The sequence below is a fragment of the Pygocentrus nattereri genome, chromosome 11 (assembly GCF_015220715.1).
Source record: "Pygocentrus nattereri isolate fPygNat1 chromosome 11, fPygNat1.pri, whole genome shotgun sequence".
Lineage (NCBI taxonomy): Eukaryota > Metazoa > Chordata > Actinopteri > Characiformes > Serrasalmidae > Pygocentrus > Pygocentrus nattereri.
The window spans coordinates 26,875,440-26,892,987 of NC_051221.1; the positions used below are offsets into that span (position 1 = coordinate 26,875,440).

The 17,548-nt window shown below is 40.1% G+C and overlaps 1 protein-coding gene across 9 annotated transcripts in view; it reads right to left on the minus strand.

The window, feature by feature from the left end:
- tjp1b (tight junction protein 1b) overlaps nucleotides 1-17,548 on the minus strand; it is a 109,803-nt gene that overhangs the window by 76,669 nt on the left and 15,586 nt on the right. For 4 of the 9 annotated variants that reach the window (XM_037543088.1, XM_037543087.1, XM_037543083.1 and 1 more), the window contains exons 1-2: nucleotides 9,430-10,045; nucleotides 4,854-4,930 (exon numbers count right to left, since the gene is read on the minus strand). The exons of 2 other annotated variants lie outside the window; for them this stretch is intronic. In XM_037543088.1, coding sequence (XP_037398985.1) covers nucleotides 4,854-4,930; nucleotides 9,430-9,579 — 227 coding nt within the window. In that variant the 5' untranslated portion in view covers nucleotides 9,580-10,045. Of the gene's footprint in view, nucleotides 1-4,853; nucleotides 4,931-9,429; nucleotides 10,046-17,548 lie in introns of those variants that run through there. 3 more of the 9 variants (XM_037543081.1, XM_037543085.1, XM_017687135.2) reach the window with 3 other exon arrangements.

Consider the following 17,548-nt stretch of genomic DNA (forward strand, 5'->3'; position numbering starts at 1 on the left):
CCTTTGTCACCAATTCTATTCATAATTTTTATGGATAGAATTTCTAGGCGCAGTCAGGGGATGGAGGGTGTCCGGTTTGGTGACCTCAGGGTCACATCGCTGCTGTTTGCAGATGATGTGGTCCTATTGGGGACATCAGGCCGTGAACTTCAGCTTTCACTGGATCGGTTTGCAGCCGAGTGTGAAGCGGCCGGGATGAGGATCAGTTCCTCCAAATCCGAGGCCATGGTTCTCACGCGGGAAAGGGTGGAGAGCCCTCTCTGGGTCGGGGATGAGCTCTTGCCTCAAGTGGAGGAGTTTAAGTATCTCGGGGTCTTGTTCACGAGTGATGGTACAAGGGAGCGGGAGATTGACAGGCGGATTGGTGCTGGGTCAGCAGTGATGCGGGCTCTTTACCGGTCTGTTGTGGTAAAGAAAGAGCTGAGCCATAAGGCAAGGCTCTCGATTTACTGGTCGATCTACGTTCCCACCCTCACCTATGGTCATGAGCTTTGGGTAATGACCGAAAGAACGAGATCGCGAATACAAGCGGCTGAAATGAGTTTCCTCCGCAGGGTGGCTGGACTCTCCCTTAGAGATAGGGTGAGAAGTTCGGTCATCCGGGAGGGACTCGGAGTAGAGCCGCTGCTTCTTCATGTCGAGAGGAGCCAGTTGAGGTGGTTCGGGCATCTTGTTAGGATGCCTCCTGGACGCCTCCCTTGGGAGGTGTCACAGACAAGTCCACCGGGGAGGAGACCCCGGGGAAGACCCAGGACACGCTGGCGTGACTATATCGCCCAGCTGGCCTGGGAGCGCCTCGGAATCCCTCCCAGGGAGCTAGTGGAAGTGGCTGGGGAAAGGGAGGTCTGGGCTTCATTGCTCAGGATGCTGCCCCCGCGACCCGAACCCCGGAGAAGCGGAAGATGATGGATGGATGGATGGATGGATTTCACAGATATCTTGCGTTGCGTGTTCATTCCAGGAGATGCACACACACAATTATCATCCACAATATTAACAGCGATTATATTGTAAATACTTAGAGTAAGCAAAACTGGCAGCATAATATTACATAACAAGCTCCCAGGGGACATGGATTTACATACTGTACCTCAAATAACCCTAAGAAAATCAAACAAACCTGCACTATGCACTGCTTGAGCACACTCCACTGAAAGAGTGTTATAATCAATGATATTAAACAATTTTCATGTCACACCAATACCACACATAGTCTTTTTTAACTTGTTTATTAAATCCCAATCATCAATTATTTGTGTCACATCTGCTCTGACTGGACTTCAAAGCATCTCACATGCAAGCCCATGCATGAATTATTCATGGAAATTCATGAGTTCACATGGACTCAGTTCAATAATAGTAGAAGAACAGCGCTGAATCACTAATATAACCAACTAAAATATGACCCCACTGAGGAAAAGTAAGAGCCACTTGCAAAATATATCACATATGGCATACCGTGTACAAAGACGAATAAGGATGCTGCAGACGCAGGTTAGTTTATAGTGAGAGAAGGTGACACTGCTGCGGAACTCCACTGAGAATTTCTCTGTAGTATATATATATATATATATAGGTTTCATTGTAAGGACAAAGGCAAAAGAAAGAGAACTGTATGCCTCATACAAGATCTGACACAAAGACTAATAACAGATTGAGACTTGAATGTTACAGGAATAGAGCCTGACTGATATTGATTGGCTAATAATACCAAAAATACTGCCAATAATGCACCAATCATAGAAGAGTTCAAACTCTACCAATTTAATCATATCACATTAACATGGACTAAGCAGATGCATTTGAACACAATACATGGTATAACATGAAAAAGAAAATTGTATAAGAAAAAATATGAGATGAACTGAAAACCAAAACTACAGAGCATTAAGCCCTGCTACAATATATTATATTATTCGAGACTGTAAATTTTTGAGTTTCAGAAATGTGATTAATTAATTTAAAGCTTATAATCATATCTGCCATCTGCACCATTTAACTAAAAATACTGCACTATTACTGTAAAATGTAAAATATAAATATATAATCATATCGGCCAACGTCAATTATCTGAGCTTTCTGCACCTCAAAATCCATAACAATACTGGTTACAAAATGTTCATATCAGTTGGATCCTAAACTAGAACAAAAAGAGAGCACAGAATCATCACAGAGTGAAGCAAGTGTTATTACATAATTCCTAAGACTCGGTTACACCACAGGGCTAAGTGTATACTCTCCTTCTACAGTTGGATTGTGATTTTAGTGCCTTGTAGTGCTACTTTTCCCCTTGATATCAGGACACACCGTGTTGTGAGAGGATTTGCTGAAAAGCCTTGGAAAGCACAATGCAATAAAACAAATCTTCTGTTTCAATGCACTAGTTGGAGCTCCTATGAATCGGGGGATACATTTACATATTAAGTGGCAGATTAAGGAGACCTCCTGGTTTGCTATGGCAGATTCCTAAGAACAGAAAAAAGGAATAAAAAAGCAACTTAATCATCTCTGCTCTGCTGGAATTTAGTCTGGCAAATAGGAGCAAAGAAGAGAGAAACTGGGACAAAAAGACTTTGACAGGAAGGTTGACCCAACGAGGAAAATAACAGCTTCACCTTCAGTTCACCTTTCTCAGTCAAATGTGTTAAGAGCACCAGGGGGTTCAGGAACAGCATGATATGTTATATTTGGAAGGTAATGCACGTGATGTTAAAGAGCACGTACAAGAATATCCTTGTGAAATTTCACATATGTTGACTAAACGGCCTTAAGGTGAATGAGTGAGTGAGTGAGTGTTATGTGGTCAGGACTGGTGCTGATGCTAATGTGTCTATTTCACTAAGAGGCTGTGGTGTAGATAGGATCTTTTGTACCCCAGCGCAAAAACATTAATGAGCCCCGAATATGAAAACCTTTAGCTTCAGTTAAATTAAAAGATTATAAAAGAAAATGCCTCAATAAACTTGATGCACTAATGTAGAATAATGGTGAAAGTCTATTATTATGTTAAAATTATAACTTAATAACATTAAAGTCTGAGTGAATGGAAAATCATGTCTTTTCATTCAACACCATGATGTGTGTCTGGATGAAACATGGTATAATGGAGGGTCTTAGAGCTAGCTGAGCATTTTTGCTCAATGGTAGGTGGGGGTGGTTGGAGGGGGAGCTGAAACATGATTATTTTTCCCTGCCTACTGATGCACAACGATGTAATCAAAAATCAGAAGACATTCTTAAGGCAACTCACAAGACAAGAATTTTGTCTTCTAATTGGTGAATTTTGCTTAATGTAAAAAAAAAACACTTTATTTCAGATCATTTTGAACCCCTTAAAGACCCAGACTTATTACATACTAAGGCTTATTATTCAGTAACTACAGAAACTCCAATGCAAACTGGTTGAGCTATTCTTAGGTTACAGATGGTGCCTGGCCTTTTAAGGGGTTAAATTCCATAAGTAACTATATAATGGGGGTCCAGTAAAAAGTTAAGGAGCCCAGTTGTACGCTTTCTCCAGCTGCACTTCCCATAGTTACACCACTGCTGAGAGGCCTGATATAGCTGTCCAAACAACAGCATAAGCAGATGCCTAATGTCATTACAGTGCAAACAGAAGACAAGAGGCAGTCAATAATGAACTGTGGTTGTCCGTGCAGTCCTTTGACCTCTTCTTATGTGCCTCCCGCAGCCGTCAGGTACAATTAGCCTGAGCAATAAAAGATACTGCTCAATCAGCAAGTCGATGCGCACGACTACGTTCCGTGCCACTGGTCTCGGTTTCGTTCAAAAGTTTTCACAGCATGCAGGAGGCTGATCATTACTCTCTCATCCATGCACCACTCTCAGCACTATCTCTACTGCCATAATCACAAACATTACCGTAACTCGAGTCTTGGACAGAGCAGTATAGCCCTCAGGCTGGACCTGGATGAGCCAGGACATTGGGAACCAGTACAGTCATGTGTATTCAGCCTTTACTGACCACAAGCACTGTACAGGTGGACGGGCCTATTAGCATTCTCCTCACCTCCAGACGTTCACTTCAGGTTAATTGCTCAGGCCTTCATGGAGTAAACAGTAGTTTTGGGTGAGCAGACACAGGGCAGACACAAGCACAGAAGATGAAATTTGCAGGCGCTGCTTTAGAGGATTACATAGAAGTGTATGCTAGCAGGCTGAGAATCACTGCTTCGTGCAACTTTGCTATCACTGAAGGATGCAAAGCGTGAAATGTGATAAGCTGCTTTTGTTGGTTACACACACACACACGCACACACACTAGTGAAACGAGTGTGTAAATACTAAGAAGCACGTGTGAAGGCCTCAGGGTAGACAACTGGCACTAAAAGTTCATTACGCCAGGTTAAAGCGAATCTGTTGGTTAGTTTTTAGGGCTGTAGGGAAGAACATCTGCTGCATTATTATGACTCAGAGAACAGCTTCACTCTCACATTTCTGCCTTTTTCCACACTCAGCAAGCAGTGTTGAAGCTTTCAAAAAAGCCATTTGCACTAAATGCACTGATCCAGAACAAACAGGACCAGCCAGAAATGGACAACACTGGAACAGCTCAGATTTAGTTCCATTTCAAATTTATAAGAAGCAACAACAGCAACTTTGAACAGACTCTGAAGTTGCATTAGGCACTGGGACCAGAGGTAATATTTGCTCACTTTATCCAGGATGACACAGTGCACTTAATATTTCCTTTAATCTTCTGTTTACCTCGCTTCTATTCTGAAAATAATCTCTCTACTTCTCTATGGCCTTCCTCTGAACATCCTTGCAACCTTTTCTGATGACTTTTACATGGTCCTTCAGGACACTCCACCTGTGTGCACATCCTTTACCTCTTTTCCAGGCTGGATGTTCTGAAGTCCTCTGGTAGAAAGTGGACACATAAAAAACCCCAGGCAGGGAGGCTCACCTAGGAACAAACCGAATGTAGGGACTCTCAAAGAGGAGAAATTAAAATGCTCTCTGCTGGAGATTCAAAACATCATAAATTCAACTTCGCTCAAATTAAGCGGCAAAGCAAGTTAGTAGCATGTGATTATGAACTGCTAATATATAATTAAGGATTGCTGTTGTATTTGCAAAAGTGGTCCTGATTTGTCTGCTATTCAGACGTTTTGCACAGTTTTGTAGTTTAGGTGCTGTAATCTCGCTTTCTTTATTGTTCTTTAAAGGGCTCATATCATATAAAACCAGATTTTTTGCGTCTTAGTTTGATGTGCCAGGTAAACACTGTCTCAAACATTCCAAAATGCAGAATTAACATCTACAGCGCCCTCCACAATTATTGGCACCCCTCGTTAAGATGTGTTCTTAGGCTTCTAATATATTTTTTTTAAATAATATCGGACAACAATGCAAAAAAAGAGACAAATCCAACCTTCAAATTCAAGTGAATTTATTCAGTGGGGAAAAAATCCCACATTAAAAAACAATTCTTTTACATGAAATCATCTGTGCCAAAATTATTGGCACCCCTGATGTTAATACTTTGTACACCCCTCTTTTGCCAACAAGACAGCACTTAATCTTCTCCTATAACATTTCACAAGATGGGAGAATACAGAGAGAGGGATCTCCAACCATTCCTCTTTGCATAATCTCTCTAAATCGTCCAGAGTCGTCCAGGAGAGGTCCTCTCCTATACAATCTCTTCTTCAGCTCACCCCACAGGTTTTCAATTGGGTTGAGGTCTGGGGACTGAGATGGCCATGGGAGGAGCTTGATTTTGTGTCTATTGGTGAACTATTTTTGTGTAGATTTAGCCACATGTTTAGGATCATTATCTTGCTGAAAGACCCAGTGATGACTCATCTTCAGCTTTCGGGCAGAGGCCACCAGACCTCATCCAGGCTTGTTCGCCACTGTTCCAGTTGTTTTAAACTTCTTGATGATTCCTCTGACTGTAGACATGGGCAGGTGTAGCGAGTGGCTATTTTCTTGCAGCCATTGCCTGACTTGTGAAGGTTGACACACATCTGCCTTACTTGAATGGTGTGTTCTCTTGTCTTTCCCATGTTGAAGAGTGGATAAGAGAAATAGGTCTCTGTGTTATGTCATATTTATTACCCCAGGGAAACAGGAAGTGATGAATTACTAATTAAAGGTACCAAGATACTCAGATCAACTTTATAAACTACAGTAGAAATTACAGAAATGCTTCAATTACATTTATTTTCTAAGAATTGTCAAGAAATTGTGGAACAGGTGATTTTATGAAATATAATGATTCCTTAGTCAGGGATTTTTTTTAAATCCATTTGAGTTAAAGGTTACATTTTTCTACAATTTTTAGTGTGAGATTACTCTGCAGAAATAAAAATGTACTTTATTTAAAGGCTTTTAACACATCTTAACGAGGGGTACCAATAATTGTGGAGGGCACCGTATATGCAAGCTATGCTGAAAAACAGCCCATTTTCAACTTTTCAATTTGGAAAATACATAATTAAACTGACTGTTTTGGGTAAATAAATCCAGTCAAGAGGACCTCAGGGGAGAGAAAATCAAATGCAAGAAGAATATAGGATGTGGGGCCCTTAATATTTATGTTGCTTCTGTCCTGCTACAACATAGAAGTGATGAGTTTCCTATAAAACACCAGTGATGCCATGTTTCCAAGTTCATGAATAATTAACATTTAGACAAACAAGCTGAGTGCCAGCATCTGCACATCTTGTTGCGAATACTTCTCTGCAGGCTTTAAGTGCTTTATCATCAGTTTGGATTGATGTGGATTTGGCAAGTTTTTACAGCTGTTTGGGGTTCGTCATGTTAGCAACCTCAGCTTGATCGTAAATTACGCTTGCTTGGTTGGTTGATTTCAGTGACCCTCTGATGTTTCAGCACATACCCACCCGCCAAGCACAGCAAAGACCAGAGCTTGAGTTTTCCTGCTTTTAATTTTAAAGGATTTTCAAACATTCACATTAAGTGAACTCATTAGCCTAATGGGAAAAAATGAAAAAAGGTGATGATGCTTTTTGGTGTAACAGAAACAGAATTTTCTTTATGAATTACTTCTTATTAGTCATAAATGCTTTGCCAATAAATGTTCTCTTTGCTATTTCACAAAGACCATGAAATGCCTGTAATGTTGAGTAGCTATCATACCGACTGAAGACTTTCAGAAATCAGAATTTCCAGATATTTTCAAGGTGATTATTTCAACCATTATCATTATTTCAAACATTTTTTATGGTTACTAGTCATTAGACAACCCTTGCTCCATAACTGCAGTGATCCAGAAACACCTTTTCACCCCCTCAACCTTAGTGAACTTGTTTTGAGTTAAGAATGCCCTCTAAAGCCACAGAGCAGCTCAACCACTACACACATGACCCAAAGATATTGTAATATTTCACTATTAAGAGAAGGTTATTTTAGCTATTTCAAGCAAGCCGAATAAGCCTTGTCCCATAATTGATTATTGGCTGCTTCAAAGCTGTTCTTCACTATTTCCCAGTTCTATTTCAAGCTCATGCATGTAATGAGTGGGATAGAGATAAAGGCATTTCATCCTATAACAAGAGATAGTTATTAAGCGATAGCATTTACATATTAGACACGGAGGGTATGAATTTCTAAGAGGTAATAGCATCAAGTTTCCTACTACTAATGCGCTGATACAGGATATCCACTGCTTTTGGAGATAAAAGGGTTCACAAATAGACAGATAACAACAATAGACCACTGTCTTGGTGAAAAAGAGGGCACAGAATGGTAGTCTAGTTTATAGAAGGGGAACGAAAATAGTTTTACTTGGAACTGCGTTATAGAAAACGATGCTTTGACTCTTTGTAGAAGCACCTTTCTCAGCCATGTTGAAGGAGAGCCCCACTTCTCTGTGGCTGCCACTGATGGTTAATTAACTGCCCTGTTTTCTTTTCAGCTAGAGTGTAATCCTGCTTAGATTACAGACGCAATCTTTTCACACACAGAGGCCTTAGAGGCACACCACCCACAATTAAAAGAGAGCCCCTAATGGAAAATTAACCCAAGAGCATGAATGCCAAAGTTAAGCAAATTAATCAGTGAGACAGGGACAGCATGGGACATGGACAAATACATTGTGGTGATAAAGATGGTGAAGGACAGACAGACACTCAGACACACTAGAGGGTAAAAGGCGTTTTATGACAGTGTTGGAAACAAACGTGGAACGAAGCACTGTATTTTCATGAAAATAAAATGAAAAATAAAACAGAAGGAACCAGGTGACATACACAGACACTAAGCACATGTTCACACCACAAATTTTTATTTGGATCATCATTTTTGGGAACAATGAAGTGGTTTGATGGTCAGGTAGAACAGTAGAGTGATTTATGAATGGAGAGCAGATGAGTAAATAAAAGAGGAGAAAGAAAGTACACCAGTCACAAAAGCAGCAGAAGAAAGCAGTGCCATGGGCTGACTTGATTCCAATGTCACATACTGTACATAAAATACATCACAGGTTACTTCAGTAACATCACTAAAGGAGAGTTCCACCAAATTCTCAAAATTTCTGCATAATTCAAGTGTTATGATACAAACAAAGTCACTTTGAGTGGCCTGATAAGAAATGTTTCATTGCAGAGAAACTTACAGACTATGCTTACAGCGATAGGAACCAGCGGTCACAGTGTCTACCCCACAAATATGGTCATTTTATTCACTATCCAAATTGACCAGTGAACCGACATGTGGCTTCTTGAGTTATTTTTATGTAAGGTGTATAATATTTAGTAGACATTGATAAAATAATAGATATTGATAAAACATTGGTAAATCTAAAAAATGTTTTCTTTAAGGACTGTTTGCCTTGCATATGCCTCTCTATTGTGAATGGAATTATAAAATGTTTAAGACAAAAACTTTCTTGGTGAAACTGTCTCAGGTATCAGGCAGCATATTCGCATATTTCATGTAATAACTTTCTGTGAGCCGTTACAGACATGAAACTACTCAGACGTCTGGTTCCTATCACCGCCACTGTGAGCAGTGAGTTGCTAAGTTTTTGTAGACTGTATTTCCCACCAAACCACTCTGACTGACTCTGTTTACATAGTAACGATATAATTACGCAGAACATCGGTGGAAATGGCTCATAAAGGAGTTTCCTGCTGGTGCTACGGTAAGCTAGGCTACATGAACAACACACGTAGACACAGAGACACTCACACGAACACTGTACAGATACTGTACCTGTGTGTGCTGCTGCGCTCGTTACGGCTCCGTGTTAGCGGCTATGCGGTTCGTCACTAAAAGCTAGAGCCCATTTTGCTGATTGAGCCCCCTGGCTCCACGACCCCACTGTTATTAAGTAACGAGGCTACGAACACCCCCACCCCTCAACACACACACGCACACACACACACACACACACGTCCATCTCCCGCACTAGCGCTCTCTCTGCTCTCTACTCACCACATATGCTTTCTGGGAGGCAGGCTTCGGTCTCTGTTGATGGCTGTAACACCTAAGGCCAGCTGCATAACAGTGATGTATTTCTGGTAATTCACCATGGTACTGCTGTTGAAATCCGCTAGCGAAGAGAAGAGCGCACGTCCTAATCATTGAGCTCCGCTCGCTTCTCCTCTCCTTTCTCTTCTCTCTTCCCTCTCCTTTCTCTTCTCTTTCCTCTCCTCTCCGCTCCTCTACTCCTCCTCCTCCCGCTCTCTCTCTCTCTGTCTTCCTGCTCTCAGCAGTGCAGCGCCATTTCCCGCGCCCACGAACTGACGGAGGAGGCAGAGTGCGCGCGGAGCCGGACAGCCATGCGCGCTGAGCCCGCGCTCTCTCAGCCAGCCGCGCGAGACGATCACTCAGGAAATGCACATCGTCTTCCTCCACCCATCCTCCTCCTCCTTCTACTCCTCTTCTTCTTCTTCCTCTCCTCTTTTTCCTTCTGCTGTTCTTCTTCTTCCTCCTGCTCGAGGCACTTTGCTTAGAAACAGACTGCCTCTCTCTCTCTCTCTCTCTCTCTCTCTCTCTCTCTCTCTCTCTCTCTCTCTCTGTCTCACACACACACACACACAGTCAGAGAAACGCTGCTGCAGCGTACAGGAGACCGTGTGTGAGGTAGGAGCAGTATGTGCGTGTGTGTGAGGATGCGGGGAGGGCAAAGCCTGTGGGGGGTGGGCGGGGGTGGTACGGAGGGAAGAAGGAGTAAAGGGACAGATGCTAATGAATAAATGGGAGCATCATTTTGCTTTCGGAAAAAAAACGCTACCACGCTCGTGCATACATGATTTGTAGCACTCCAGATGTAGCTGCATTATGCATGTGACAAAGCTAAATATACATAAAACGGCTAACACGTTTATCCAGCTACTTACAACTCCTGAGAAAGGTGTCTGTCTCATTTCATAGTGTATGGCATTACACAGTGCATGAGTGGCCATCCCTGATCAGAGTTTAGATCCAGCTTAACTCTAACACACCGGATTCAGTTGACTCTACCAATAGGGCCCATTTCATGGAAACCCCCAGTTTTCCTCCCTTTTTTGAAACAAAAAAAAACGTTTCACTCCCCAGTCCATTCAGTTCATCTAAGGAAACTAAGATCCAAAAGCAGCCTGTTTGTAATCAATTCTTTCACTGATGGCACAAAAACAAACATTTACATATAGCAGTTGAGCAATGGTCATGTAAAATTACTTACGACAGTTTTTTGCCATATAAACCCACAAAAATATTCGAAGCAGATCTCTGTAAAAAAAAAAAAAGCAAAAACAAATACAAGAAAATGTAGACTATGGGATCTTTAAGTTGACCTAGAGTAAATTTTCTGCTTTAAATTGGTTAAAGGAGCAGTTCAGCAACGTAGTCAATCAGCCAAGACGTGTTTGTGTCTGAAGTTTGCTTATCGCTGTTGTCAGAAGAAAACCTTGTATCTCCAAAATGAGAACTTTACAGCAGAAGGAAAAAACTTACTTTACTTTTAATGCAAGTCAATGGAACCAGACATTTTTTCAAGTCATTTTGGGTCATTTCTTTTGGTCCCTTCATGAGGAAATTTACGCACAATATGTAGGACCATGAGTATGATCAAATTATGTCAAAAACTGAAAATCTCCAAAAATGGAGATACAAGGTTTTCTTCTGACAACAGCATTATTTTGTTTTGCATTAAAGCTATGTGGCTAATGTAGATGAAAAGTAATGTAAGTTTGTGTCCTCCAGAATCCTTTTCAGTGACATGAACTTCTGTTATATTAGCCACATAACCCCAGTACAAGACTAAAAAAACAAACCTCAGACATCAAACATGTCTTGGCTGGCTGGCTACATGTTGGTTAAGCAGAGAATTAGATTTTTTTGGTTGACCATAACTTTAATACTAACAAATCTCAGAACAGTATCTTTCAGTCTAAACACTCTTAGAAATCTTAACACTTCAGCAGTTCCAGTCTTGGAGTGGAGCCAAGCTAAGCACTAAACTTGTCATTATGCCTTAGGCAGTTGCAGTTTGAAGTGTTTTTTTTATTGTTAGTGTTGTTTTGTGTTTCTGACCCTTAATTTAGCTTAATAGGCTTTAATTTTAAGCAGAATGCATTCTAGGGAGATGCTATTGCATGCAACAGGTCAGCTGAGGACATTTAAAGCTTTCAAAATATTTTTGAAAGTTGCAGAGTGCTTAAGGATTTTTAAAATATTTGGTTGTGTACTGTGCTGTATATTTGTTACATGCCATTATATTTCTATTGGATGCATAGTTTACTGACACACCATAGTGACCAAATTATTCTTTCCCTTCATTCTGGGTCTACTAAATATAGTATATGCCCAAACATATCCAAGCACCCCTTCTAATTAATAGATTCAGCTTTTTCTAAAGTGGACTCATTGCTGACACAGTCATTCAATTGCACACACAGCTTGTCTAAACTCCATTAAAAGCATTGCAATAGAATGGGATGCTCTGCAGTACATGAGTATAATGTCACTGTACCCAATGCCAAGCATGTGCTAGAGGCATATAAAGCCCCCATCACTGAGCTGTAGAGCAGTGGAACTATGTTGTGGAGAGATGAAGCTCCATCCAGTATCTTTGGGGTGAGTTGGAGTGGCATCTGTGATCCAGAACTAATCACCCAATATCAGCACCTGATCCCACTAATGCTCTTGTGGCTGATTGCAATCCTATGTCCAGTGTAAAGCCTTTCTAAAAGTATAGAGGCTGTTACTGCAGCAAAGGAGGGCAGTCTCTATTAATACCTTTTATTTCAAACGAAACGTTGGATGATTCCTCCTCATGTTTCACATGATTGACTGTTCATCATGAACATCATGCTTTCATGAGGATTAACCACAGGCGGAGTATTTAGACCTGGTTTAACAGAGAAAGTTGTTAACCGCTGTCGTAAAACAAGCTAACCGTATGTGTGTTTATTAGGTTAGGTTAGGTTTTCTAACTTTGTCAGAAAGCTGTCTAAGGTTACAGACTCTGGATCCACTACTTCTTGTTGCCCAACTACATGGCAAAACAAATGGCATAATATTAATATTGACATTAATATTAATCTTATTATCTTCTCTGTTTTTTTTTGTCTCCAGATGCATGTTCTTTTTTAAGATATGATTACTCTTTTTCACTCATTTGAGCAAGTTAGAGGTACAATGGTACAATAACAACTCAGAAGTTGTTAGGGGCCCCCCTAGATGGCAGCAGGGCCCAAAGTAGCTGCTTATGTCACTTATTAGGTAGAGCCATCACTGAACGATATATGGGCATTTTGCACAGATTTGCCTGACAGCTTTTTAAAACTACCTGGAAGGATGCTGTCAGCAGTGTAATCCTACAATCATCCATGATTTGATTTCCTTTTGGTAAGTCACATGACTAGTAAAGACAATAATACGCAAATGACAAGCAAAATCTCTAGAAAAAAAATTTCACTGATTTGCCCCTTTAAGCTTTTAATAATAAGGTTAGAAAAGACTCTGGCTATTTCTTCCACTCAGTCATACTAATCTGCTGCAACTTATTTCAATCCATGTATAAAAATGTGTAACCATAGTAGTTTCTGTAAACATTTTTCAGATGATGACTCTGCTTGTTTGTAATGATTAGGCAAATTTGGAGGAATCAATTAGCAATGCAGATTCATGTTTACTGGAGAGAGTAGTCATGACACTGCAATATGCTCTCATACATTATCATCTCACTGAACCAGACTCTATTTCCGCTAGAGAGATATCAGCCCAGCTTAATCAGATTCAGTTCAATCCACTTAAATCCACACACGAATTATTTTTGGCGATTAATTAATATTTCAGAGACCCTAAATGAGGGTAACTGGAAAGAGCTGGGTTAGAGGCTTGCTAATTTGTGAGTTCACTTTATCTGAATTTCTATTTTCTCTCTAACCTTAAATGACTACTAAGTAATTTTTAAAAATTATTTGGTTTTAAAATAGCTGTATTTGTGTTGCTGCTTAAAATGTTGAATTACATTCTTTTGTTGATATTAAAGATTGTAAAGCAAACTGATGCTGCTAAACTGAATATAGTTTAAGAAATGTGTCGGTGAAGTGATCATTACCTGCGTGTGCATCTATATGAGAGGCTGATTCTCAGCTCATGGCTCCAGAGCTGAGGTTGGACACACTTGTATGGGATGCATGAAACAGAAATAGTTCATCCAGAATCTATTTCAAGTATGAGTGTAATTATGCTCGTGACGTCAAGTCATATCAGCCTGCTAGCTCATGCCCTAGTATTTTAGTTCGCCTAATGAAAGGAGAATTAAAAAAGCCTTTCACGTGTGACATCTAAGAAATGAGATTATACAGTCCCTGCTGAAGTCAGTAGGAGTAACTGCTTCAAAAGCATTACACAAAGATTCAAAGATTGTTTTTAACAGATACAATTAGTTATCTTAACACATGGAATTGTGTATACTCAGGTGCATGTTCTTATATGTCATCAGTATAACAAATTCTTCTTTAGAAACATCACAGCAAAAGAAAACAAACTACTTACACAAAGCAGAGGTCCACAAAAAGAACTGGAGCTTAGATGTCAAAATTTATTATCCAGATGTAGTGCACGCAGTGCAGGTGTTGCACAGCGATATAAAAACAAAGCTTTTGTCAACAGACTTTCTGACCGGTAACCGGCAATAAATGTTACTATCTCAGCGCCAAGCTTTTTCCTTTTGAGGCCTGTCTGGCCTTCTGTTTCCGTGCGCGAGTCATTTGTTTTCTTCTGTTGTGCAGATTAATCTTTTTGACCCACACACCCGAGTCTAACTTTACATAAACAGTTATGTGTATTGGGTGAGAACTAAATACTGATATATTAGATTCTTTAGATATGTAAAACAGCAATGAAGAAATGCTTATTTCACATGTTTTAACTGCGCTTTTTGTGATGTGCTGATATTTCAGTTGTGGGAATTGAAAATTGGAGACCTGTGGTATATGGTTTTATGAGGCAGTTCAGGTCTTTGTATTGTTTATAGCTCAGTTTTAGCTCAGTATTTTAGAAGATCTCTATTGCAATCTATTCCCATAGGAAAGAAAAATTTGAAATCTTGACATCTTCTACACAATAATGAAATCAGACGGAAAGACAAAGGACTTTTAGTACAAGCCTCCTACTGCTCAGATATTTCTCCAGAACATAAGACCTCGGTAGTCTCACTTGGGTGGTAGTTTCCTCTTAGATTTTTGCAGAGATCTCAATAAATGTACTTATATTTGTCAAGATATTAAGACTATTCATGTTCATCTGCAACTAAAGTCTGTTCTATCCTTATTGTAAGGATAGTGTAGTAGTATATTTGATAATGTATATTTTGTGTATTTAATACTGTGATATATGTGTGTCACTCACCTTCACACCTGCGTTTTAACAGTACAAAATTCCTCTGGGTTGTTTTGAAATAAAATGTGTATTTGTTCTTGAGCCAAACCAATCAAGTGAATGAACTATTGAACTCAGAATCAAAAATTGTATCGAACCTGAAAATATGCTTGATGTTATACCCCTAAGATTTAGAGCTCTAACTGTAGTCAAATGTGGAAAGTACACTAGGTTCCCTATTGCACTAGTTTAAGCCAGTCATGTATAATATTTTCCTTTCAATAGAAATTCTTCAGTGCAATAACAGCTTCTACTCTCCTGGGATGGCTTTACCCTAGATGTTGGAACATTGCTGTAAGGACTTGATTGCATTCAGTCACAATAGCATTAGTGAGATCAGGTACAGATGATAAGTTCTGGATCACAAATACCACTCCAACTGAACCGCAAGGTTTTAGATGAAGCTCCATCACTCTCCACAGTCCAATGCTGAAGGGTTTATACCCCTCTAGATGACAATTGGCATGGGAGAAGTTGACCTTAGACTCACATGCAGCTGTTTCAAGCATGCCATACTATTGAGAGTGCTTTTCTAGGAAGATTATACAAGTTGTGTATACTAATGTCATCTTAAAGTAGCTGAATTCACTCATTAGAATGTTGGTCTGGATATTTCTGGACATACAGTGTACATAATTTTAACCCTATTAAACATCTGTCCTGGCAGTTCCCCCTTTTAAGCCAAGGTCATTCCAAAACAGACACTGCCATTGCTAACATAAAAGGTAGAGCCACTGTGTAAGGCAGGAGATAGTGCTGAAATGTTTGGGGGTTTGTGGAAACACAGGCAGGTGTAGCTCAGGCTCAGTGACCCTCACACTGTGGGAGTGTGTGTTGGTGGAGAGCTGTAGGTCATAGGCAGCTTTGCTACAGCACTCTGAAGCTGTAATGCATCCTTTCATCCATGCACATTTTCTACTGCAGTGCTGTGCTACATCACTACATTAATCCCCTGAGGCACATACACACAAACCAATAGACTGCACACAAACCCAGATTCACAAACACATACAAAATCATGAATACACATGCACACATATACACAGAGCACAAAAAACACACCAATTGCACATTAACATTGACATGAACACGAAAATAACTGTCATCTGTGCACACTCACATGCACAAATGCACACACTCCCAGATTCACAAAGACAAACATAGTGGTCATTAATGCTTGGACACACACACGCACACACACACACGCACACACACACTAAGTACGCATCAGGCATATGCACACACAGACCTCTTGTGCCCTCAGATTGTAGTGCTGTCCTAATTGACCACGTGCAAAAGTATGTTTGTTACACAGCCACTCACAGCGATCTCTAAACATTCTTTGTTATGAACTTCTCAAATAAGCCTAGAGTGAGAACAACACTGGGAGTAAATTAGTTATAGCAGACAATTCACACCAAATGGGTTGCTGAAGCGTTGTTTGGAGTGCTTACACACTAGACATCATAAAGACGGAGCAGTAGACACAAAAGCATGCAGGCCTTGCTTGTCTAGGAGGTGTCTGCACGGCTGAAGTAGGAGTGGGGTTTGAATGGTTGGAATTCAAGTGAGCAAATCACACTTCTGTCTTTGCCTGCGGAAACATGTTTTCATTGTTTGACATACATCTACTTCAGAATCTGTTATAACGAAAGTTGCAGTTGTTTTAAGGTAAAAAATGGCTTTCAAAATTCATTTTTAAACTAATTTGAGTAGTCACTGTCTGAAATGCAGAAATGACCATTTATCAGAATCAGAATCAGAATCCTTTATTGATCCTAGAGGAAAATTGCAGTTGTTACAGTTGCAACCATTTATGTAAAAGAATAAACACTAAATAATTTAAAACAAAGATGAAGAGAAAATTTGCAATAAGTACACAAGATTTAAGTACTTATAAATATAGTAAAGTGGCAGTGAATGTAATAATAAATATGAATCATCTAGTATAAATCAGTTCAAATTATTGTAGTTTTTGCACACAATTATTATTATTACACATATGAACAGTTTGGTATTGAGTTTTGCACAGATGAACACTTTGTGAATCACACACTGAGGGAGGAGATGACTTCCTGTGGCACTCTTTGGTGCTTTTCGGTAAAAGACTATGGAGAGTTCAGTATGGAGAGTTCCAACCTGTCAGAGATGCACAATCATCACATTGCTGGAAATATCTATTATCTTTCTTAGGGTAAATATACAGTTACGTTCAACAACAATCAAACCTGATGTCAAGGGCAGTAATAATATTCTAAATTAAGTTAGTCATTACCGCCCTGCGATGGACTGGCGACCTGTCCAGGGTGTATCCTGCCTTCCGCCTGATGACCACTGAGATAGGCTCCAGCACCCTCCACAACCCTGATGGAGAAGCGGCTTAGAAAATGGATGGATGGATGGAAGTTAGTCATAATTGTGAAGCAGGGATTTCTGCACAGCAATGCGGAGCTCTGGAAGAGTCCTTTTGCTTAATGAGACATTTAGCTTGTACTTTATTTTAAACCCCTGGACTGTTTAACTGCAGCTACTTAAAATAATTAGAATTATAACATGAGCATGGTAAAGACCTATGTGTGCCTGTTTTAGGATGGAGTTTTTATTTTTCTGTTATACAGTCCTAAGTTAACTGCATTTACAGCGACCCAAATTGCTTAGCTCGCTAACTGCTGCCGTC